The sequence below is a fragment of the Corvus kubaryi genome, unplaced genomic scaffold (genome assembly GCF_017639235.1).
Source record: "Corvus kubaryi isolate FWS band 111438036 unplaced genomic scaffold, C.kubaryi_AGA036_p1.0 133, whole genome shotgun sequence".
Lineage (NCBI taxonomy): Eukaryota > Metazoa > Chordata > Aves > Passeriformes > Corvidae > Corvus > Corvus kubaryi.
This window is the reverse complement of record NW_024580667.1, coordinates 26,142,315-26,166,494: the sequence shown is the minus strand read 5'-3', so window position 1 is coordinate 26,166,494 and position 24,180 is coordinate 26,142,315. Positions and strand designations below refer to the sequence as shown.

At 38.3% G+C, this 24,180-nt stretch overlaps 1 protein-coding gene across 6 annotated transcripts; it reads left to right on the top strand.

Moving 5' to 3' along the window:
• Positions 1 to 1,509: 1,509 nt before the first annotated feature.
• IL1RL1 (interleukin 1 receptor like 1) lies at positions 1,510 to 23,270 on the top strand. 6 transcript variants are annotated; one of them, XM_042040069.1, is made up of 12 exons: positions 1,571 to 1,831; positions 4,647 to 4,736; positions 5,615 to 5,690; positions 7,908 to 8,109; positions 8,378 to 8,546; positions 8,629 to 8,791; positions 10,944 to 11,012; positions 12,873 to 13,005; positions 13,098 to 13,255; positions 17,350 to 17,493; positions 19,453 to 19,611; positions 21,656 to 23,270. In XM_042040069.1, exons 3-12 carry the CDS (start codon positions 5,627 to 5,629, stop codon positions 22,000 to 22,002), a joined length of 1,608 nt encoding a protein of 535 aa, XP_041896003.1. In that variant the 5' UTR covers positions 1,571 to 1,831; positions 4,647 to 4,736; positions 5,615 to 5,626; the 3' UTR covers positions 22,003 to 23,270. The 6 variants fall into 6 exon arrangements, with proteins under 6 accessions (XP_041896019.1, XP_041896035.1, XP_041896025.1 ...); XM_042040085.1 differs by lacking the exons at positions 4,647 to 4,736; positions 21,656 to 23,270 and adding an exon at positions 20,304 to 21,452 and having other exon boundaries at positions 1,510 to 1,831; XM_042040062.1 differs by lacking the exon at positions 4,647 to 4,736 and having other exon boundaries at positions 1,532 to 1,831.
• The last annotated feature ends 910 nt before the right edge of the window (positions 23,271 to 24,180 follow it).

Below are 24,180 nucleotides of genomic sequence, written 5' to 3'. Positions count from 1 at the left end.
AGCCTAGGAGTAATTTTGCCAACACAATTGAGTTAAGTTCATACACTCATGCTGTGCCAAAACTAGTCTTTGAATCACCAATGGCTGAATCTCTGGATCATTGACTTCTAGCGCTAGTAAGGACCTGTGGAGCCATCAACATTCATTCATGATACCAGTACTAAATTTTTTCTTAAACACTGAGTGGCAGCTGCACTAAGTTACCAGCAAATTTCCAGTGCTTCACTACCTTACCTTTTAAAAGGTTTTTCTGCAGTCTTGCTTATCTATCCCCTGCTTCAGTTCAAACCCATTACCTCTTGATCTCTTTGCTTTGAGAACAGAAGACTCCCTTGCTTGCTGTAGTGCTATGCATACAGGCTGCCAAGGGAGAAATTAACTCCTCAAAAAAATCTCTTGACGTATTTCTGTAAGCTCATTTTTCTCTGTACTTATCAGTAGGACTTTGTTTTGGAAGATGGGCCCAAAGTTACAAGGCATTCAGCACTGATTTTAGTTTCTTATGAAAGCTGCAGAATAGCTTTTGCTCAGCTGGCACTATCTTCTTTAGCCAGGAGCTCAGTTTTCCACCTGCACCATGATCTGGGAACAACCTGGGCATGGGAAACAGACTCCAGGATTAAGGGCTCTTCTGAGGTATGAGCACCCCTGATCTAAGTTTCAGTGGAGTTTATGATAGAATAACCTTTTATGTGTCCAGGCAATTGAAGTTAGCTTTACCTCAATATATTTAACCTTTCCCTAGATGAACCTGACATATTGTGGTTAGAGGATATTGAACACACCACTGAATGCAGATGGTTACTCCAGAATTTTCACTGCAGTCTCTCACATCAGGAAACGAGGAAGACCTTGATTCTGATGAAACCTCACAATCTTGAGCAGGGAGTAATTTGTGAGCTTTTGAAGGGGTCTGAACTGTTTGACCAAAACATTGTGGGATTTCATTGTTGCAGGTTGTTTGGCTTAGTTTTTTTAGTTCTTTTGCATTTTCTTTGTCATATGGGAAGTGCAACCCCCAGACCACTTCGAAGGAAGTGCTGCACCAAGAACTGGGGAGACCATGGGTGTGACACAGGTAAGATTTTGCATACTGGCATATAATTGCTACATCTTTTTGAATTGGAGTTGTTGCATGCTGACAGTAGAGTCCCAGGAATACTGGAAGGGACAAATGGTATTCACAACTCTGCCAGGGAAGGAAAATAAAAGTTTGAATGACCATAGAATAAATCTTTCCTTCAGAGACTTAATTTAGCTGTTGGTGCAGATAACTGTTTTTTCAGCACCTTCTTTGATCAGCTTAGCTTCAGTGAAGCAGTTTCCTTCACTGAAAACTGTTCCTGATTCTCCAGAGACTTTTCAAGCTGTTCTCAGGGAGCTGCTGCTTGATTAGGCCAGGCAAAGCTGTTACTTGTTTTCAAGCAAAATCTGTTTCAAAGTGCCTTCTGCCATCTGAGTATCTCTGTCCGCCCCAGCCAGAATATTTATTGCACCATAATTGTGCTAAAAAGGAACAATTTGCAATGAAAGGAAAACCTATGCAAGTGGTAAAAGATTGTTTTGGAACTATGAGATGAATTGGAACTATGAGATACTATCTCTGATAGGTACTTAAAGTAAATTGCTACAGTAATTTGCGTGTTCTGCTCTATTCAGTGGGAGGTGCCTCAGAATGAAGCTGTGTATCTTACTGCTACAGATACGAACTGTCCAAGCCAGATAAAAAGAGCTCACAGTAATATCTGGTACAAACTAAGCAGAGAAATCGCTGCAAAAGACCCATCCACAGAGAACGAGCCACTCCTCTGCTTTTTGAATTTTCTGGATGGTAGGTCAAATTTTTATATTGTCATTTAACCAGAAATAATTGAAGTATTTGATAAGAAAGTTTATTTCAGTTCACTTATGTGCTTCTTTATCTCAAGAAATAATATTAGATTGAAAGAGTGGTTATGCTTCTATGATAGACAAACAGTGTTGGGACTAACACAAAAATTTACCTTCTAGTGAAGTGTATTTAGAAATGGATTTTGCCATCAGTTTCCTGGCATATGGTTTTACTAATTAGTCAAAGACACAGAAAACCTTTACTGTGCAATTTATTTTTCAGAGTTTAGCATATTTATGTATTTTTTTGCTTCAAAATATTTTTTAAGAATAATGTGTATATCACTTCTAGAATTTCAATGATTTAATACTGAACTTCCTAAATTTTACACCTACATCTGTAACTAGTGTAATTGTTAACTCTTGTGAATGTTAGTTCACAAGGGATAAGTTCAGTTTTACTGTTGCAATTTTAATAGGATGTTTTCAGTCAGAATGGATTTTTTTGTTTGCTAGAAGAATGAAAATCACTTTCAAAATGTGTATAGGTTGTATATATTAGTAAAGAAATCTCACAAAACTGCTCTTTCATGGTATGTTTACATTGTAAAGTCTTAAGATTTTAGGTAGAAAAATCTTAAGATTTTTCTTTAGGTATTTCCAAGTTTTGTTAGCATGCAAGATAATGTTTGTCACTTATATAAACAATGTTATAAACATTTTGTTGGCAAATACATTTTTTGGAAAGAAAATCAGAAATATGTTAGTAACACAGTTGCCTTTGGAGAAGCAATGAGTTAACCCCCACAGACTGCTGCTTCTGAAACATACATAGTGGGTTCCCTCTTCCCTCACCTTCCTTTGACACTGGACAATTAGGAACTGCATTTTGACATACTAGGGTAGTTATCCCAAATTTTGGATCTAGTGTTTTTTCAGCACCACACTAAAGTTTTCATTTACAGAGCTTAGGTTTACACTCGTACCATGTAGTCATTCTAAGCTATAGGAAGAAGCTGTAAGGCACTATAGAACCAGCCCTTCTCTTGCTATTTTCTGTCTAGAACTGCAACTTCTGCTTCAGTTCATATTGAGGTAATTCAGTGTTTGCTGCTGACTTCGGAAAATGAAAACAGAATCACTTTGCTTTTTAAATTGCATGAGCTCTTTTGATTTTCAGGGAATATTCTGCTTTAATTAGAGCCCTGCATATTGTACATATTCACACACACAGCCTCCAAACTCTACTTGAACTGCAGCCAGTACACAGCAACTTAAAAATGGAGAGAAAATCAACAGAGCGATCATCAAATTTGTTGGGGAGCATCTCAGCTCAAATATTTTACATTCTTTTGGTGCGGGCTGGCAGCCCAGTATGTGTAAGGTCTCTCAAAGACATATTTTTTCAGTAAACAGAAGGCTAGCTGCAACAACTGGCAAGTATGGGGATAGGAAATGATGAGTTTCTTACTCCTGAATCCTTCTGGTGCTTGTTAGAAAAGTTGGTGAAACCAAGTAACTGGCTGTCTCCCTTCCTGGACAAAGTTCTATCTCAAAAATAGTGAAAGCACGTCTTCTTGCAACTTTCTGGTAAACACAGCCTTCCATTTCTAGGGCTGCAATAGCACTGGCAATAAGGGATTTGCCAGTGTCTCCAACAGTGGTATTACTTGTGGCTATTAATAATAAACACACACAAATAAAATATCAAATGAGGAAATAACTAATTTCAGAAAGACTCCAAACTTAGTCTATGAAATGATTTTTCTTTAAAAATCAATCAGTTTATTTTTTGTCATCTTGCTGAGGTATCACTCACTTAAACAAAATAGCTCTAAAAATAGAAGGGCAGTTAATGTAACTGCTGGCATACCTTGTTGGAGGCAAATAAGTTCCTGGAACAAACCCAAACAATTGGTGGGAAAAGGATTCTAGTAGAGAAGGAATACTCTGGATATTTTTGCTCCCTGATAGTGTTAGAAATAACTTCTAGGAATAAGCCTCATACTCGAAATGGTGAACAAAGATGAATGCTTTTCTGTGCTGATGCTGTGAATTTCATTGTGTGCTGTTTTGCGACTATCTTCCTCTCCTAAAAGGTCTGTCCAGTCCCAGGTCACTCACTAACCTTTTCTGGGCCACCTTGTTCATTCCTTCCAGGGCAAAACTCCTGATGTTAGTGTTGAAAAGTACCCTTTCAAAATCTGTTCACCTGGCCTAAGGTTTCTGTAAAATTAAAGAATAGATTTGTGCTTGTATGTGGTGCTTTTCTCCAGCAATAATGAAAGCAAGTAGCTCCTCACACATAATATTTCTTGGAGCTCCTGACTGGTCACTCACTTCCTGCAAAAGGCATGGCATCGGTTTTACTGTGACATTAATGCTGAGATGCTGCTTTTTTTGGTCTAAACCTCATCTTTCTTGTGATTCATGAATATCCCTGCACAATACCTACAATTAAATTCTCATGCTTTTCTCTTCCAACACTAAGTTTTGTTATTGTTTTTTCAGAGTTTAAGTATAATCCCCTGAATATTATTAAACCTTCTAAAAGAAGAAACTTCCTATATTAGTATAAAGCCGATGATATTTCTGAAAGCTCAAAACTGAGTTTGCTCTGCATTTCAGACTTGGCAAAAACATAGGACTTGATAAGGCTTTTCAACGTTTATTTAGTCTGAAAGCTTTTGGCACTGAAATAAAAATTCCTTGCAGTAAGTGTGATGACAGTATTTACACTGCTTGCCTGTTTTTCACTACTCCCCTTGTGCTCACTATCTGCAAGATAAAATGTAGTTCCCTTCTACTGCCTGTAGTACCCTGTGACTGCTGCTTACTCAGACACGACAATAGAACCCGCTGCTCTGTGATCTGCAGTGAAGAACTGCATTCAAGGCTTTTTGTTGGTAAGTAGAATGCTTACAGCTATGTAGTATAGCTGGATTGCATGCCTGCTGTCTCCTGAGATATGCCTGGGTTAGGTCAACTTAATGCCCATGATCAAATGGTCAGCTTTTTTAATAAAGGGGTTTGCTGGAGAGGTCTTGGGCCACACCATGAGGTGTAAATTACAGCTGGTGCATATCAGTTACACACAAATGAAAACATCAGTGAGATGCAGGATCTGCCCTACTGCTGTTATATGAGTACAAGATATGCTCCTTTACCTACCTTTCCAGTCCATCTCTTCAGCTCCCCTTCAGTTTAGCATTGTTTACAACACTCACCTGGTTTTGCTCTTACTGCTAAATTCTTACCTAGAGAAGCTGTCACTAAAGATAACTCCCTGTTCACAAAAAGACAAAAAAGTATAATGCACCTAAGCAATTGATAGAATGTAACCTTAATTCAAAAACATTATAATATTTTCATGTATTTTATATGTATTTTTATATTTTTAATATTCAAAAATATTTTTAAACCCAGGATCTGTTCTTTTCTAAGTTGTGGTATAGTTTTTCTGTGCTTGACTGTGAAGAGAATACCAAAAAAAAGCAAGCAAGCTAAAAGAGTCTTCTGCCTGAGGAGCACCACAGCAGAGTAATTCCCCGACTCTCACTAAACTGTCATAACTGTAGTTTCAGTGATGATAGAACAAATAACATCACCTCAAACTGTAAAACCACTGCTATGTACACACACACACACACTGTACAGAGCAGCTCACATGATGCACTTTATCACTGTATGATATAATTTTCTGTTCAATTTTCTGATGTACATTGATACAGCATTACTGATGCAGTCAGAGTATATTCTATGACATCAATGTTTTTCTTCTTAGTTTAGAAATACGATGGGCCATATAGATTTGATCATCCTATCTACCTTCCTCTCGGTTTCCATGACATCTGAAACATGTAAGTCACGTTTTAAAAATATTTTCTGGTAAGGTTTGTTCTGTAGAAATGCGTAGGCTGTTTCCAAATTGGTGGTTTTATTTTTAAGCCTAAAATTAGTGAGTTCACCTCAAGCCAGAAATCACACCTTAAAAACTAGATTTTGATGTGTTTTCTCTGCATATTAAAATGCACCAAGCACTATCCATTTCTATGACAGCAGGTCTAGGTTCTACTTCTGCCACTTGGCACCTCTGCAAGCAGAAAGAAAAGGGTCTTCTTGAAAGAATTTGAGAGTAGGTGGTGCTCCAGGTCCCAGCTGGGCACAAACTCCACGAGCATGCTTCAATTACACTGAACAGTGCACATGCATATGTACCCTGCTGAATCAGGGGTGTAAATGGCTGCTGTGCTCCATAGAAATGCTCTTTAATGTCCCAAATTTGGGGGTGAAAAATGCAGTGCAAAAATAATGTTTCCCCTGCACACAGGGTATGTTCAGAACAGTAAACTCTTTCTGGTGGGACAGCTCTACTGTCTCAGCTATATAATGCTGACCAGTGACACAGTGTTTCACAGCACTCATGTACTTCTCTAGCTGAGATGCTGTTTTGTCTAAAAAATTCTGTAAGATACGATCTCTAAATATTTCTCCATATTGTCAATTTTACCATATGAATGCTTGAATGCAAAGATTCAAGCAAATTAGATTTATTAAGATGCCATATTCTGCTGAAGAATTTGAAGATGATTTTCACTGATATCATTGAGTTTAGATGAGGCCTTTCTTTTTCTATGTCTTCCCTCTCCACACTATTTTTCCCAAAAGAAAACTGTATTTCCAGTGTGTTCCACCTTTGGTGGGGCAATGCTGCCTTTTCTGACTCCCCTGATATGTCCCACTGTCTTTGCAAGGCTTGTGGGTGGGAAAACTGTTAAAATGATGGGGTTGGGGTTACTCAAACCTCATGTGGCTAATTTAGGTGCCCAAATTAATAAGTGAGATGATGCTTAATATCAATGGAGATGGATCACTTTAGAAAGAACCAGAGCAGAAATGTTCATGTAGCGAGACTCACCTGATTTGTGCACCTACATGTCTAAAGCCAGCTGGTGGCAACTCTACCATAGAGTGTCATTTTTGATAGATACTGTCTATTTTGGTTCACTGTTTGGTTATCTAATCTCATTTTGATGCTCCTTTATCTACTGCGGTTCCTCTGCCAATCTCCATCTTTGTCCCGTCACCATCCTTGCTCATACTCTCATCTTTCTTTTCTCAGAATGCAATTTAACTTTCAGATTAGTGTTCATTTTCTGAAGCCAGTACAATATTCAGGTACCTGAGCACTTAAATATTTGTCAAAATTGCTTGATTCTAGTTTTTCTGGACCAATTTCAGTATTCAAAAGTAGAAGTATACTCAGTTAAAAAAAAATTAAAAAATTTATTGTCTCACTCCCAAATTTTCTTGTGTGTGAGAATATGTAGTTTATTTTTCTAAGCTTCTTATTTGTCTCTTAATTATTTCTGGCATCTTTTCACCTTCCCATCTTCTTATCAGATTCTTCCTTTCAGGCTGTTACATTGTTTTCATTTTTTCCCACCCCATTTCCATGAACTTCAGAGAGAAGATGTTCCTTTGTGGTTTTATTTTATTCTTTTTTTTTTTCCCCCCTCAGGATCTAATCTACAGACTTCCTCCTATGTTTTTTTTTTTCCCAAGAAAAGAAAAATCAATTTTCTTTTTCTGTATTAAAAAGGCAGAACAAAAGCACTTATCTATTGTATAAATAAGTATTCATTATACAGAAGTAAGGAAAGATAACTACATTAAAGCCAGTATTTTTCTTTGTGTTTTAATTCGTGTTTTGAATAAAAACATCATTTTAGACAAATATTTACATAATAAGCTCATTGTAAGAAATCATTATTTTTTCAATTAAATTCTCTTGCTTTTTAGTGTTTGTCTGCTTAGAATCTAGGGATTTGTTTGCTTGTCTGATTGTTTGTGCCCCCCACATTGATTACTGTTTTTGGAAAAAAAATGGCTCCATAACTCAAGGTAAACAAAATTTTTATTGAAAAACAATCTAGTGAAAATAAGCTTGCTATGTATCATCTCTGAAAGCCCAAGGAAGGTGGAGGCACATGACTGGCTTACTGATCCAGGAGTGCCAAGTTCTCTGTCTCAGTGGACAGATTTATCTGAGATGTTAATCTTTTGTTCATTTGCAGTTGATTCTATGGAAGGTGACGCTTTAGTTATAAAATGTCCCAAATGGAGTTCGTCTATGAAAGTCACCTGGTATCGCATGGATACTAACAAAATAATTCCTGCAGAAGAGGAGGGATCACGAGTGTTTTCCATAGAACGATTTCTTTGGTTTCTGCCAACTTCGAGAGAGGATTCTGGAAACTACACTTGTATAACACATTTGTAAGTGCTGCATGGAAAGTGGAAGGTGTAAGACTGGCAAGAATATATATTTTAATAATATATTTTAAATATTATTTGTGGAAAAGATGCCTTTTTTCATAAGTTTTCACCCTGCGACTGCTATTTCTTATGGCACATCATTAAAATTAATCTGTAACTGAATACTATAATCATTCATATGTTTATAAAATGACTTGCATTTATTATAAATATTAATATATTCCATATAAAAATGCAATCACTGACATACCTTATCCCATTTTTAAAGTTCAAGTAATCGTACAAGATCATACAACATGAGTGTGCAAGTGCATTCATACAAGCCAGGAGAATGTTTCCCAAGTCAGATTCGTTACCCAAATGACACTGGAAGAGGAAAAATTGTTTGTCCTACCATTGATAACTATAAGAATGCTACTATCATCCAGTGGTACAAGGTAAATAAAACCCTGATAGTACCAGTGTAGGCCAGAATACTGTGAAAATCTCTTTGCAACCAAATAAATTTTTCTTTTCCAGGACTGCAAACCTCTTCAAGAACAGAGATACTTCGAGAAAGAAAAATATATTTATATTGAGAACCCAAGAAAGGAGGATGATGGTTACTATACTTGTCAATTTATTTATACCCATAAAGGAAATGTATTTAATGTATCAGCAACAAGAATTTTCATAAGTGAGGGTAAGACAGTAATTCTGCATCTTGCTAAGATAAAAAGACTAATGTCAACTCAGAGCAGAGGAAATGCCTTTTGTACATTAAGGAAAAAAGGAGTTTTGTTTGGTTTGTTTTATCATCTTACTTAAGGTTTAGATCAGCTTTATTAGATGAATTTTGTGGATGGCCATCCAAATAGAGCAAGATGGGGTAAAGTCAGACCTGGTCACATTCAGTTTTTTGTTTAAAAGATCCTAATGACTCTTGTTCTGGTTCTGTGGTTGGCAGAGTTCTTTGGTAGCACATTTCTGAAATGAAGGATCTCCTCAGAGAGATGCTACAATGCTCTGCTTTCTGTTTTGTTGAGGGCAGCACAATTTATAGCTAGGGAGGATTATCTGGTGATCACTAGGTAAGTCATGTGTTGATGGCCTACAACTTAATGCCTCTTGGTCCATCTCAACTATCTAACATTTATTTGATAGTAGGACTGAAAACACTTTTAGATTTGTCTTGAATGAGACAAAATGAACAAGATATATATAGCCCAGTGATTACTATGTCTCTGTAATTTTGAGCATGGCCAATATGACTAAGGTGTGTGGACTTTGGGTTGCCTCTGGGATGCAGTCTCCTCAGGGAGGCTTTGTATTTGGATGGTGGTCTGGGGAAGGGCACCCAGTGATTGGCAGTATCAGATTGCATCAACTTGCAAAACTTCAAAATGCATCTTCAGTTCTGCAATCAGATCAGTAAAAAAAAATCAGAAAGACCTTTTCTTGGGCGGTGGTGGAGGGCTTGAGTTTGGCTTGCGTGGTTGTTTTGTTGTTGTTCAGTTAGTTAGTTAGTTAGTTAGTTTGGTTTTAAGAAGTAATGTTAGTTTACAGATTGAATATCAGGCTTTTTTGCTCTGGGGAGGCACACAACCTATGGGCAGAATGCAGATTTGGAGTGTTGACTGCTGTTTTTGCTGCTGTGTCCAGATGTCAGTAGCAGAGTTTGTTCTGATTATTCTGAGCTGGACAGAAGAGAGATTTGAGCAGAGGCCTAGTTCAGTAGCTGGGAAATGTGTCTTTCCTCCTTTTCTACCTATTGCTCTACATGATCATGCTCCATGTGATACTGTTCTGGCTAACAATTTTTGTTTAAATGTACTTCCATCAAAGCTTCTCTGACTGGTCTGGAATATTGTTCATCCTGGGTTGCAACAAAAATTTCTGGTTATTATTTGGCCCAAAGACATTCAAGTTTACAAAAGCCTTTGTTACATCTAGGCAGATCTTGAGCTTGAAGTTTATCTAACTTTCTTTGGAAGTCCTTGCAGAAAGAAGAGATTGCAACATAACATGTGAAATCTGGTCTGGGTCTGGCATGTCTGCTCCAGGTTTTGCTAAATTCAAAGTACTTAATGACAACTTTGAGTTTTTATCAGACCTTAAAATTAGTATACTGATGAGTGGAGCTGTTATGTTTTGTTAATACTAGAGAACTATGATATACATTCCTGTTGCCTTGCAGATCCACACTCATTCAGAGGACTTTCTGCCTCTGAATGCTGGCAGCTAAGAACTTGGCATAGTCAGATAGCCAGGAGGTTACTGGCTCTCTCCTGACTTCTATTTTTATCATATCCAGTCAGTCTGGGAAGCAGGAACTGAAATGGGTTCCTGCAGATTTTTTAGGGAAATATGGGTTTCACAGAGATGCCTTGAGATGGAGAAGCTTAATGAGGAAAAGGTTAGTAAGCAATGTGTTTGGAGTTAGGATACTGCATAAAAGTACATATTAGCTATTTCATATAATGGATGTGAGTAATTTCTCAAATATCTCTTAAAAAACCCGCCAAAACAGCTGAGAAAACACACAAGCCTATAGAAGCATTTGCTCCCCCCCCCCACTCAGCAGCTAAAACAGTACTTCAAAGACTGATTTTTTTCCTTACTTTCTATGTACACAGGTAAAAATTAAATAAATGGGGAGAAAATACTGAAAATATTAACATGTACATACTCCCCAGAAATATTTGGTTGTAGGAATAAAGCCAGATGATCCCTATAGGTATGTGAAACACTGTTAGTTTGCAATTCTGTCTTGTGTACAGATTACAAACCTTATCTTACAAAATGCATTTTCACAACTTTCTAATATGTGCTTTTTTCCTCTTAAATTTCTAAAGCAAAATACTCACCTCTACCACCTCAAATCATATTTCCAAAGAATGAAGATGTAATAGAAGCAGAGCTTGGTGAGTACAAATTTTAATTTGTTTTTAAATTAACATTTTGTAATGGTTAGGCAACATGGGTATCTTCAAGAAGATGTAATGATGGAACTTTCCACACAGGTTTGCCTCATAATATTTGCCAGATTTAACTCACTCCAGGTCCAGGGATGTGAATTTAGATATAACTGATGGGTTGTTTAGGTATTAAGTGAAGTTTAAGGAGATTTAAATAACCTGTTCTACTCTCACTGGGATAGACTAGGATTATTCACAGAGTGAATCATTACATCTCAGCTGAAAGGTGACAGCTTCCATCCACTTCAAAGAAGGCTGTAGCTAAATCCCTCGAAAATGCTTGATGGTACTCCTAAGAGGGAAGGATGGATGGTTCTTGTGACTAGAGCTACTCCTTGTTACTTTCAGTCCCCATGTGGAGCAGTGGCTGTGTCTCTTGAGGAATGAAGGAGAGCAAGGAACTGGTTGCTGGCCTTGAGGCTGAGGAGCACTGCCTGTCCCATATCCGTGTTGGCTAGCAGCAATCAGACCAGACTGCTTGGAAGATACTGGGAGGGCTGAAGGACAGGACCAAGCAGTGAACTTAGGTGTAGACAGTTGGACAGCCCATGATGTAGAGCTTGCTCCTGGCTCCCTTCTGTTTAGGGCTGTAGATGTTCTCAGAGATTCAGATTCATTCTGGGTGACTTGCACCATCAGGACAAGGTGTTTCCGGTAGGAGTGAGAGTTGTCTGGGGTTTTTCTGTAGTCAGTGGAGAAAGGTGGAACTCTCCAGCAAGAGACTGAACCCATGTGAAATCTAAATAGATAATCCAGGATGCCTGTCTCCCAGGGCAAGTGGGATGAAGTTGGGCCAGTGACATAAAGGATTTTAACTACCACTCCACTGTTTCTGTCCTACACCAAGACTGCTCTGGTAGCAGATACTACAGGGGTCCACAGCCCTCTCTGTGCCATGTGCTGGGGCTCAGAGGCTCGCCGTGTTGACTCACATTCCCATTCATTTTTTCCTCTTTCCCCCAGTTGTTCTGTCACTCAGAAATGAGATGGTCTCTGCTCCAGGACAAGCTTTCTCTAGTAAGATGGTCAGTGCCTAGTGCTCTGTGGGCTCTGCCTATCACTCTGGCACTGCTTACATGGAGAAAATTCACTTTATTTAAAACCCACTTGCTGTACTGGTTCTATTGTCTCCTGTTTGCAAAATTGAAGGGATTTCTCCATGGTCCCTAATACCAATTCATGATCTAACCATAAGATTTGATATTATCTAAGACTTGCTTAGATGCAGACTTACATGGAAACAATTTAACATGTTTTAATTTTACCTTCTTTCAGTGCGATGGTGACCCTTACTTTGGAATAAATATTTCCGAATGGGAAATATTTGATAAGTAATTTCCTGCTTTAGTTTTGCTTGGACTGGTTTACTTTACTTTTGTCCAGCTTGAATAAAATCCAAGATAAGGCAGCACTAAAAGTCTTATGCAACATAATAGATATTGAAATTTAATTAGGTTATTTCTCTGTACATTTGTCAACCAGCATATTTTTTCTATGTTCCTCAATAGCTGATTACATGTGTCAAGCATCACAAGTAGAGGGTACGTTGCCTTCATAATAATAAATATAAATAATTACTTTTGTAATCCTTGGTGTGTTATTAGATCTGTTGTTGAAAAATTCATTTTACTATTTATTTTTGTCTCTTCTATGTACCATTCTGTCAGCAGTAGTTCAGAAAAAATATGTCAAAATTGTTATGATAAAATTCACAAGTTGTATGAAGATTTGTAGAAAAAGATGTTATGAGGAAAATAAAATCATGTTTTTCATCAAGGAATGTTTATATCTCTGTATCTTGATTAGGTGCTGTTTTGTCTCTGAAATGTCAGGCCCACCTGGGGATTAAGAAACAGCCACTGGCTGCTGTCAGATGGGATGTGAATAATATCCCAGTGAAAAGCCTTGTTTTTTATAGATTTCATGAAGAAACTCATTTGTAAGTGCATATAACACAGATTAATTTTTCTTCTAAGCAAACTGTGCCTAGCCATTAAAACCAATGGTACCAGCTCTTTCTCTTTCTGTTAGTTTTGAAGGACGTGAGCAAGAATACTATGAAGAGACTACTTTGAATATAACTGAAGTAAAAAAAGAGGATCTGCAGTCAAATTTTACATGTATAGCATTGAACACAATGTACAACACAAGAGTCACGGTGACATTACGACTCAAAGTGCAATCTGCGGGTAGGACTTTTTCATTTTGATCCTTTACACTTTGCACTCAGTTTGAAATATGTTGGTGAGTTCATTTTATTATTTGTTTCAGACAGTAAAAAAGTTTCAGTTCATAAGAAGCAAAACCAGCCTGCTTCTTCCCTACATGTTCAAGCCAGTTGCAAAATTCTTGTGGCTGAGTCCTTGGGGTAAATTCTGTTGGGGAGAAAGGGGGACGTTATTCAAAGAGTATCAGTGAGAGATTAAATACTCATGACTGTATCAGCCCTGTGATAAGAATATCTTGTTTCTAGGATATTTGTCCACTGCGACAAATCAAATATTTTTTTCTGGTGTAAAACCATGACAGAAAATAGGCAAACTTTAAAAACAAGTGTTTCAGCTGCTGGTTTGCCAGTTTGTTTGCCTTTCTTACTATACTGCATCCACTGTTGTGCCTTTTTTTTGACTGAATGTTGTGTGACTTACCTCTTCAAAATCTCTCTTTATCTGCTATGAGTGCTGCTGTGTTCACTTTGTGCCACGCAGAGGTGTGAGTAGCACTTCAAAGGCATTTCCTTGGTTTTGTTTTAAATTCCTGGTTCTAATAGTACTTGAAAGAGAAGGAAAATCCAGGGCAGTAAATGATAGGGACAGGGATAATCTTTGCTCATATGGGAATTTTCTTTTCTAATAGGGATAGCCAGATCCCTAAGCATTGTTGCCAACACTCCTGAATCAGAAAATGCTATTTTGCCTGTGAAGGCAAAAGAAGAAGCTGTGATCAATGGTTTCCTTTTTCATCCCTTCAGATATGCTGAACCACCAGGAATCGTGGAATCATAGAATGGTTTGGGTTGGAAGGGACCTTAAAGATCATTTAGTCACAAACCCCCTGCCAAGGGCAGGGGCACCTTTCGCTACACCAGGTTGCTCAGAGCTCCATCCAGCCTAGCCTCAAACACTGCCAGGGATGGGGCATCCACAGCTTCTGGACAACCTGTTCCAGTGCCTCACCACCCTCACAGTAAAGAATCTCTTCCTAATATCTAATCTAAAACTACTCTCTTTTCTAGAGGACTTTGAAAAGAAATGTCAAGGCCTTTAATAGGGATTGGTTTTCTATAAGAGAGTGGTGGGAAGAGTAAAATGAAGTGTACTGTGATCACAGGATGTGCACACATCCATGTCCTGCCATATTCTCAACTGCTCATGATGTTCTACAGGATCATGACTTCAAAGCCTAGACATATTTCCTTCCTGTAGCCTGGACTGGAAGGGACATAGGTGAATTGTAACAGCAGAATAGCACCCAGCAGGAAGGTGGCAGGAAGTGTTTTGGTTGGATAGGCAAGTTTGAGTGCAGCTTCACTCAGGAAGCTGGAAGCACACCACCTCTGCACTGAAGTACCTGAGTGTGGGAGTGTACTTGCAACGAGAGGGAAGGAAACTGAGTAACAGTGTCTGCTCACTAGTTCAACAATACAAGTCCCTGACTGGCCCCGTATTACAGACTAGATGAAGGAGACCATATAGCATATTCTGTATTCATCCTATGAATCATTGAATCTGATTTCTGTTATAGTCAAATCTTATTTTGTTTTTTATTCATAGGTCTTCAGTAAATGTTCATGAAAGCTCTTGACTGTGACCCTGCTTTCATTGCTGCCCTTTTTGTATGGATATCTGTGCCCTTGTCCTTGTTGCTGCTGTTGACAAGATGTCTGCGTCTGCTCCTCAGCACTGTTGGTGTCAGCAATGCTATGTCCAGAAGTGGCTGTGCTCTACTTTAGTTTTCTTCACTCACTCCTCACACAGCTGAGCAATATTTATACTAAAGCAATGCCGCTTGTCTCTGAGAATAATAAAAATGCTGTAGGATTTTCTTGTGCCTCTCATCTTGTAAATGTGTAATGAAGATGTGCACACTCCTTCTTTTTTGTGTTTTGTGTGTTTGTTTTTAATAGGAAAAATTTTTTTTTCCATATTTTTTTTCCAAATATGGATTGCTCCTTAGTGTTTCCCTCAGTACAACTTGTGTCTGCTAGTTACTATCTCATTAATGTTTTTTTTACAGTCATTCAAAGCAGAGATAAAGTTCAGCCCAAAGCATCAGCTCTATTCTTTGTCAAAGATGTTTAATGCTAAAGCTAAGCTTTTGGCTCATATTTGGTAGACTGATGTGGACAGGAACCCTAGACCCAGATCTCTGCCTTCACTCTCTGGAAGTGCATCCAGCTTAGAAGCCAGAGAATACAGAAAAAACTGCTGCTCTTCTGGAATTTGTCAGGAAGTTGCTTTCTGACATGTTTTCTCCGGCCTTTCCAATTTTATTCTTTGTGAGCTGTTAGTTCTGTATTCCCATTGCTCTTGAATATAAATAGAAGATGGCTTACTCATGAACTCAGCTGCTAAATGATGCAGTAAAGTCAAATGAAACAACAGGATCTATTCAACCTTGTTCAGGGGCTTGTGGCACTTGCCCCCATTGTGCCGAATGTTCACGAGCGAATTAAATTAGTGAATGTTTGGCTAATTTATTCCAGAGAAATGAGAGGTTAAGCCAGCATTACTGGGAATCAAACCTGCTCGTCCAGGAAGCACCTCTGTGGGGCTCTTGTCTGACATGTTACAAACTGCATAGGCATGTCACTTCTTTTCCAGCCTTGGTCTAATCAATGTAACCCCAAATAGAAAGAGTGTTTTTTAGGTTCGTAATTGCAGAAGTTGGTGTTGGAACAGGTTTCCTCTCTAGATGTTTATAGACACTTCATGCAATACACCAGTAATTGTAATGTTACGATGAGCACACTGTTGACAAATGCATCAGTAAGAAACAACCTCAAACTCTGATGCTTGAGTCATACCCACTGGGTAGTGGAAGGGGTTTCCTTATTTTGTGTGCGTGTGTGTGTATTGACCAGGAAAACGGATCAAATAATAAAATTTGAAGGGGTCCACAAGGATGAAGTTCCTTTGTAGGCATCATGTGACAGTGGTAAAAATATGGCCAAACTTTGCTTCAGAAGGAACTGGTTGTTTTCTTGCCCAACCTTATTGGAAGGTGTTTCCCCCGGTCTAGCTCTGGTGAGGTAAGCTTCATCACAAAGTTTTTTTATTTCTTTCTCCCTTTAAATGCCAAAGAAATAAATGTAAAGAATGTGAAAATCATGTTAAATTTACCTTTCTTCCTACCAGAGGAAAGGGAAAATGTACTTGCAAACTCCTCATTTATATACCTTTTCTGCAGAATTTCTCAGGCACACTTTCCACTAGACCAAATTTCTCAGCACCCCATCCAAGCTATTCTGGAACATTTACAGGAATGGGGCATCCACAGTTTCTCTGGGCAATCTGTTCCAGTGTTTTACCACTCTCAGTGTAAAAAATGTCATCCATATATCTAGACTTAATCTATCCTTGATAAGTCTTCATCTCTGAGGTAAAGGTGGTCAGATTCTAAAGCTCTTCCATGAGCTGGAACTAAGCTCTTAAAACTAGTGGAACTAATTCCATGAAACTGGAACTAAGGTGGGTGGCTCCTTTCTTTCCCAATTTTTCTTACTCATCATTGCTATTATATGCTCCTTGACCCTCTTGAAAGGAAAAAGCATGAGAGAACATCATCTGACTTCAGCATAGTTTATTTTATTTTTGTGACCAGGACATGTTCTGTTTTCTTGCTTGTCTAGTGTCATCTTAGTTCTTATCTTTCAGATTTCATTACTTGCACATGCTTTTTGTACCGTTTGTGCAATCATGCCAGAAGCCTCCACTTGTCCTTTTGTAGACGCATGATTTCCATGCGTAGGCTTAGATGTCTTACAAAATGGTTGTGTTATTACCAGTTTTAAAAAGTTACAAAATACTTAAACATCATTGTCAGCTGTAGTTGTTAGTGTAAGTAGGTCTGGATTCAATGAAGTGAATACTAATTATATACTGTATAATATGCTTCTAGTTTAGAGGTCTATGTGTTGGCTGTGCCAGCTGCGGAAGGGAAAAGCTTTGTCATCTCTGTTTTGAGCTCCCAAAAGCTGTAATAGAAATAAAAATATGAGGCTAAAGCTTCAGCACACAGGTTAACTTCTCTGTTGCTAACAACATATTCCTCTACTTTGCAGAGGTTCTTCCTACTGTCCTCCTGATTGCAGGATCTCTAGTTCTGCTAGGTGCAATAGCAATCTCAGTTATACTTTACCAGTCTCTCCGAGCTGATATTGTCCTGTTGTATCGGGAGATATTCCAGCCCAACTCAGTCAAGGATGGTAAGTAATATTTGAGAAAGAAAGTTTAAAAAAAGGAAAATGACAAATTATAGAGAAAGTAATTTATTTGATAGCTGCTTACTAACTCACAGCTCCTGAACCGGATTCCTCTCTCTTTTATGCCTTTAATAAGGAGAAGTCATACATAGCTCTGCAATTGCTTTACATTCCCTTGCTTCCTGGTTTCTGTAGTGCTGAATTGCATAAAAGAGGGATTCAGTCCTGGTTTTGTAGTTTTTTAAATGAAAAGATTTGCCATAAAATATTGAGCATTGAAAATCTGATTTACCGTGCTATTAACTGTACTTGCTATGTGCTTTCTAAAGCAAAGGAACAAACCTGCTGGTTGACATGTTAAAGGCACATGTTAGAGCAATACAGTTTTTATAGGCCAAAAAGAAAAATACCAATAGTGTGGAAGACATTTCTGGAGGAATACATCCCTCCTAACGTTATTGATGGAATTCAGACATCTAAATTTAATTGCAATCAAGGTGCACACATGCAATTTTTCATCATAGGCATGAAACCTGGAGATCTGTGGCTGGGTTCAGCTGTCTAACTGTAAGCAGTTGGTGCTGCCTTATGGCTTAAGTGAGACCTGAACCCCTCTTCAGGGGGCAGCTGAAGGGCAGGCAGTGCCTAATGACATGATGAGGTACATATTTTTAAGGGACCAAATCCAGCTAAATGGACAATATTTAAATCTGAAGCTGGCTCTTACCACACATGTCTGTGTGGTAGATATCTACAGCTGATCTAGTTGCTTCTCTTTAAAGAGGAAAGAAGTATGCTTTTTAGGGCAGTTTCCATTTAAGTATATTTTAGGATGAAATGAATCAGACTCTGGAAATGGACATTTCATTACTATTACAGAATCACAAAATCACAGATTCACAGAATCAGTGAGGACCTCTGAGATAATCGAGTCCAACCTATGACCAAACACCACCACGTCAGCTAGACCATGGCACTCAGTGCCACAACCATCCTTTCCTTAAACACCTCCAGGGATGGTGACTCCAACACCACCCTGGGCAGCCCCTTCCAATGCCTAATCATCTTTTCTATGAAGAAATTATTTCTAATGTCCAACCTAAACCTCCCCTGGTACAGTTTGGCATTATGTCCTTTTGTCCTGTCGCTGGTTGTGACCAATAGGCAGAGTTTTACCTATCGGTCACAGCTGGTTGCCTGGGAGAAGAGGCGGACCCCCACCTGGCTACAGCCACCTTTCAGGTGGTTATGGAGAGCAATAAGGTCAGCCCTGAGCCTCCTCTTCTCCAGACTAGATAACCCCAGCTCCCTCAGCTGCTCCTCATAGGATCTATTGCCCCAAAAGAAAGGATATGGCTATCTCCACTGGAAAGAAAGAAACATTTGGGATTAGAATAAAAATGCTGTAATGGAAAACTTAATTGAGAGACATGAAGCAAAGAATGAAATAAATATTTAACTTTGTGCTTGGTTCTGACTCTAAGATTTTTTCCTAAGTAATGGGGTTTTCACTCAGGAGTATGATATGTTGTGGGAATGATGAATCATTTCTTCACGATGGAAGAATTTAAATGGAATATCTTGTCCTGAGAGACAAAGCCTGTTAATAGCATATTGTATCAGTGAAATAACAAATGCTGAGCTTCATTGCTGTATCATGCTAATACACATAAATCAACTGAAATCTTACTCCATATTCTTTGGGATACAGCCTTCACAATACAAAGGTCAGGTTCTCCAAAGCTACAAACACACAGGACAAAACAATTGAGCATGGAAAACACCAAATATACACAGTCTTTAGTTTTCAAACATGTACTGGATGATATATGTTATTCAGATTGGCCAGAACTTCTTCTTAGATCTCTATCAGTAATTAATATTTTTATTTCTCTCCTACTTTTTGCAATAGACAGCTCTAATTCATATTAGCACAACACTCCTTCTTGTTTTGCCTTACAGATGGGAAGATATATGATGCGTATGTTATCTACCCCAAAAACCACACCAGTGAAGCTAATTTTGTGGAATATTTTGTTTACCAAATCATGCCAGATATTCTAGAAGATAAATGTGGATATAAACTGTGTATTTATGGGAGAGATATATATCCTGGAGAAGGTACGTTTCAGATCTGATAATACACTGAATTACTTGTCAAGCTTGACCAAATTGTGATTCTAATCCCTTTTAGGTGTATAAGAGGTCACTTTACATCCCTGACCTTGATGCTCATCTCCTCAGCAGCCATCTGTCTGCTCTTTCAGGCTAGGTGAAACGAGGCAAAGAAAACTACAAGGAAGGGGCACAGACTTCTTATCATCTTGGCATGTGCAGGAAATATGACCCTGAGTGTGACTCTTCTAAATATACATTCGCTCTTTGGAAAGTCTAACTCTGCACAGCCATTATCTGGGCAAAGCCACAACCAAACTGTGCATGAGTTGGCTTAGCTGTCTACAAGACAAGGAAGAGGAGAAACCCACAAACTGGGTTGAGGAAATATGTTTGCTGCTATCACTTGAGAGTTCTCAACCTTTTGTGAGGGCATTAGAGTCGCAGGAAGTTCAGCTTCTTTTCACTGACATGTTCTATTTTCCCTTCACACAATTCCCAACATTAGTTCAGGAGAGAATTGGTATGCTTTATACCTGCTTTCTTGTCTTTCAGGATGAAATCATGTTATTTAATCTGGGCTAATTTCCATATAGACACCCTTCACATTATTGTATATGATTGCTGTCATCTAGGTGCTATCTGCTTTTCTCCAGAGCTGATTTGTCTGTTTATCTTGTGCTCTTGTTCTTCTGTAGACCACATCTTTTCTCTCTGTCAGTGAGCAGGCATGAAGTCTAAGCTGGTGCATTTTCTGTTTCCCATTTCTGAAATCATCTGCATTGGGCCAGGTGTCATTCATCTGACCTGAGATCTTTGATGCCCTTCTGTTCTGGAAAGTTGTGAAAGGGCTGCCTGGCCTTGGGAAAAATTAAGGTAAAGAAATGTTGCAAAAATTGTTGAGCCAGAGCATTCCCAGATCCAGCACAAGGAACTAACTGTAGCTCACAAAACTGTCAATGGCAAAAACTTACACCACTTGTAGTGGTCTGGCATGCCCCAGCAAAGGAGAAGAGGGTACATGTGGAGCTGGCTGATGCATGTGCAAATCAGTTGGTTTGTTAAATAATTGTTGCATAGAATTTCCTCAGCTGGGCCACCACTTCTTTTCTTTTGGCCCAGCATCACATGTTCCCACCAAAACAACTCCAGCTTTCAGCATACAGACCATCAGAACCTCTTATAACTGGGATGAGTGTTTCACTGGACAGGCATTCATTTACAGTCTACCTCCCATAGACATCCCAGCAGGTCACTGAGAAAAGCAGCTCCCAGAGGCTTGATGTGGAGATTTCCAAGCTGGCCCAGAAGTTTCTTCCATAGCACACTGGCTCTTGAGCTTCCGACGTTCAGCACCTCCAACATCACAGTGACAGTGGCATTTATCAGGTGTCCCTAATATGGCAGTGGGTAATTCAAACACCTTCAGCTGTGCTGACACACAGATGCCCTGCAGTTCTCGATCTACCCCTGCAGGGTGAAGACCAACATAATGCACAGATTAGCATATAAATTAGCACACGATAACTCAGGACAATTAACTGTAATTAACTCTAACCCCACCTGTAAATAAGCCTCTTAGAAGCAAGTCACCCAAAAGTCTCCTAATGACTAGTTTTCATGAGTAAGTATTGTAAGATCATTTCTAAGGCATTAAACTTAGCACAGCATGATTCCTTACATGGAGGCTGTTGATCAAACACAAATTTGATACAGTCAGATCTACTAAACTTGACCTAGGTCACTGGACTAGAAATTCCTAACAATACTTAAAAGCAGTGAAAATAATAATTTTTCAGTCAAAGAAAACATTTGAAATGAAAGCTGTATGTTTTGGGCTTTTTGCTTTTCTCTCCCCCTGCCCCATCTCCTTTGGTTGGTTGGTGGTTTTTTGTCTTTTGGACCGGTTTAGGGGGTAAAGTCTTTTTCTAATAAATAAACTGTACCAGACTGAAGTGAGATAGAAGTTATTTCTGCTTACAAAGCAATGAAAATGGAGTTTTCAATCACAAAAGAATTTAAAAAGAAATAACACATTGTACATTGCTAGATGCAGCCAGTGCAATTGAGAAGAGGATGCAGAAGAGCAGACGGCTGATCATCCTGCTAACACACCAGCTGATTCATTCAAAAGAAGATGCTTATGATCAACACATTGCCTTATACAATGCCCTCATTCAAAATGACACAAAGGTGATCCTTCTGGAAATGGAGACAATTGGGACTTATGGGAATCTTCAGGAATCTCTTAGGTTTATTATTAAGCAGCAAGGTACCATCAAATGGAAAGAGGAGCACACAGTGCACCCCCAGTCCCCCAGTTCTAAGTTCTGGAAACAGGTGAGGTACCATATGCCACTGACACGCAGGTCCTCACACTCGGCTAACGCCAGGTGAACAGTCTTGGAAAACAGTGCTGAACTATTAGGATGGACTACAAGCCCACAACTGTTTTTCCTTTCAGAAGGTATGTGATTCTACGGTCTGGAAGTCTGGCTGTGTTTATTGTACTTTTTTTTCAGTCCTTCAATTGAGTAATGGTAAGGCAAATTGATGGAAGAAGTCTAGGAAACTGAGGGAAGATTTTATAGTATGGTGTGAGAGTTCTGTAAAGCAAAAATTCTAGATTTTGTGGAGAACATGTCACGGGAAACCAAATGTACCTGTACTATTTCTATATATAGTTATATATAACAGAAAGTTATGATTGTGAATAACTGAATGCCTTGCAGGTTTACTTCACCTTTATAATGCAGTTGATAAAATATAAATGCCTTCTGTATTATTTGACTAGAAAGTATAATGTGTATTTTGCAACTAGAAAGTATAATGCTATGCTTTTGTTAACTTTTTTCCCTGACACTTATTCCTTTTTGATTCAATAGTGATACTCAAGATGAAATTTTATTTTTCTGAGTATGGATGTCTCACTAAAGGCTCTTTTGAGACTGATATGAATACAGCATTAAAAAAATGCAGTTTTAAGGGAAATAAATGCACTAATATATATAGGTATTTTATATGCATTTTAAAATATTTTATGTATCTATTAAATTGAGTCTCTCACAAAGGGGAGATTTTAAATCCTTCAGGTACAATAACCATGCTGTTACTCTAATTATTATCTCCAGATAGAAATAACATATTAAAATTTAGGATTTTGGTACACTGATAGCACTCCTTTAAGCTACTGAAAATATTGTAGTGCTTTTTTATAACAAGAAATATCCACCTTTTTTCCATGCTTTGGCCTCATGTGTAGTTATACTTTCTTCTGATAGGAAATAACCTTAGATGTAAAGGTCAGAGCCAAATCTCCTTCTGGTTCAGGGTAGTATGAACAAGATGTATTCTAGTATAGGTATCCCTGCAAACTTTAATCTTTTTAGCTTTTCAAACCCAGGAAATTCTTACTGTCAGAGAAGGCTTAGTTTTCAGCTTTAGACTTGCTACAGAACGGACTCAAAAAGTGAAAATTAGATGCAGAACACTTATTGTTACTCAGTCCAGGATTACAGAACAGGAAAGTTCTTTTCTTTTCCTGTAAGTTTTTATTGAATATTGATCTTCAGACTTATGGAGAGCTATTTGGAACAGAAAAAATGTGCATAAAATATATGTATATATATTTTTCAGCATTCAATTAAAAGATCTATGGCAACCTAGACAGTTTTTCACTAATGAGTTGTATTTTCAAGTGTTCATTCACTCATCACTCACTTCACCACAACTATAAAGCATTTAATGTTGCATTTTGTTATTGCCTCATTAGATTTTGTGCAGTGTTGGGTCCTGTTCCTAAAAATACCTCAGGATAAATCTTACTGTCTCTGGGGAGGCTCCACAAAATGGATTCATGCCAGCGTGAGACTTGGTTTATTCCTACAGTACCATTTCTTCCCACAGAGAGAATACTAACACTAAGGCATAGTAAAAACAGGAAAGCCTGTTGCTATAAACTATGAAGATTTTTCACATAAGCTTCTGAGCGAGACAGAATATTCACCTCCAAGATTATCACAGGATAAGTTTTTAATATGGTTTGAGTCCTGGGCATGTAATGAACAAGAAAGGATGACAAGTGAGAATCTGGGAAACGAGAAGCTTGGGACGAATTTTAAGCTGGAAAGGGATGAGGAGAAGGTACAGTGAGGAAGCGCATGGGATCAGCAATGAGCCAAATCACTCTGAAACATACTGATGTGTCATTAACTTCTGTAGTCAGTGTAGTCATTGTGGTGAAAAACAAACTCACTACATGGCTCTTGTGGTGATGCTACTTTTTTTCAAGTTTTGTGGTCAGCCCAGAAAAAAAAAGAGGAAAATTGTAGGAACCCAGAGTGCAGAGAATATTTCTCTGCCTGTTTTGAAGGGTTTTTACCCCCCTGAACAATACTGTTTTGACCTTCGTTCATGGAAAATATTGCCAACTATCAGGCAAGAACTAGAAAATACAATGGTGTGAATTAGTACTATGTAAGATTGTCGCAAGGTGAAAAATTTAGATGTTTTGGGCTTCTCTTTGTAGTAAATAGATAAGAGCAAAAAACATCAAAATGGAGGATTGTTGTTGTT

What these genes read in the sequence shown, in the direction of transcription:
- IL1RL1 (XM_042040062.1), top strand. An exon ending in AAGAATTTTCATAAGTGAGG is followed by an intron (nt 8,792 to 10,943) that starts GTAAGACAGTAA and finishes AAATTTCTAAAG; the next exon opens with CAAAATACTCACCTCTACCA. An exon ending in GCCCAACTCAGTCAAGGATG is followed by an intron (nt 17,494 to 19,452) that starts GTAAGTAATATT and finishes TTTGCCTTACAG; the next exon opens with ATGGGAAGATATATGATGCG.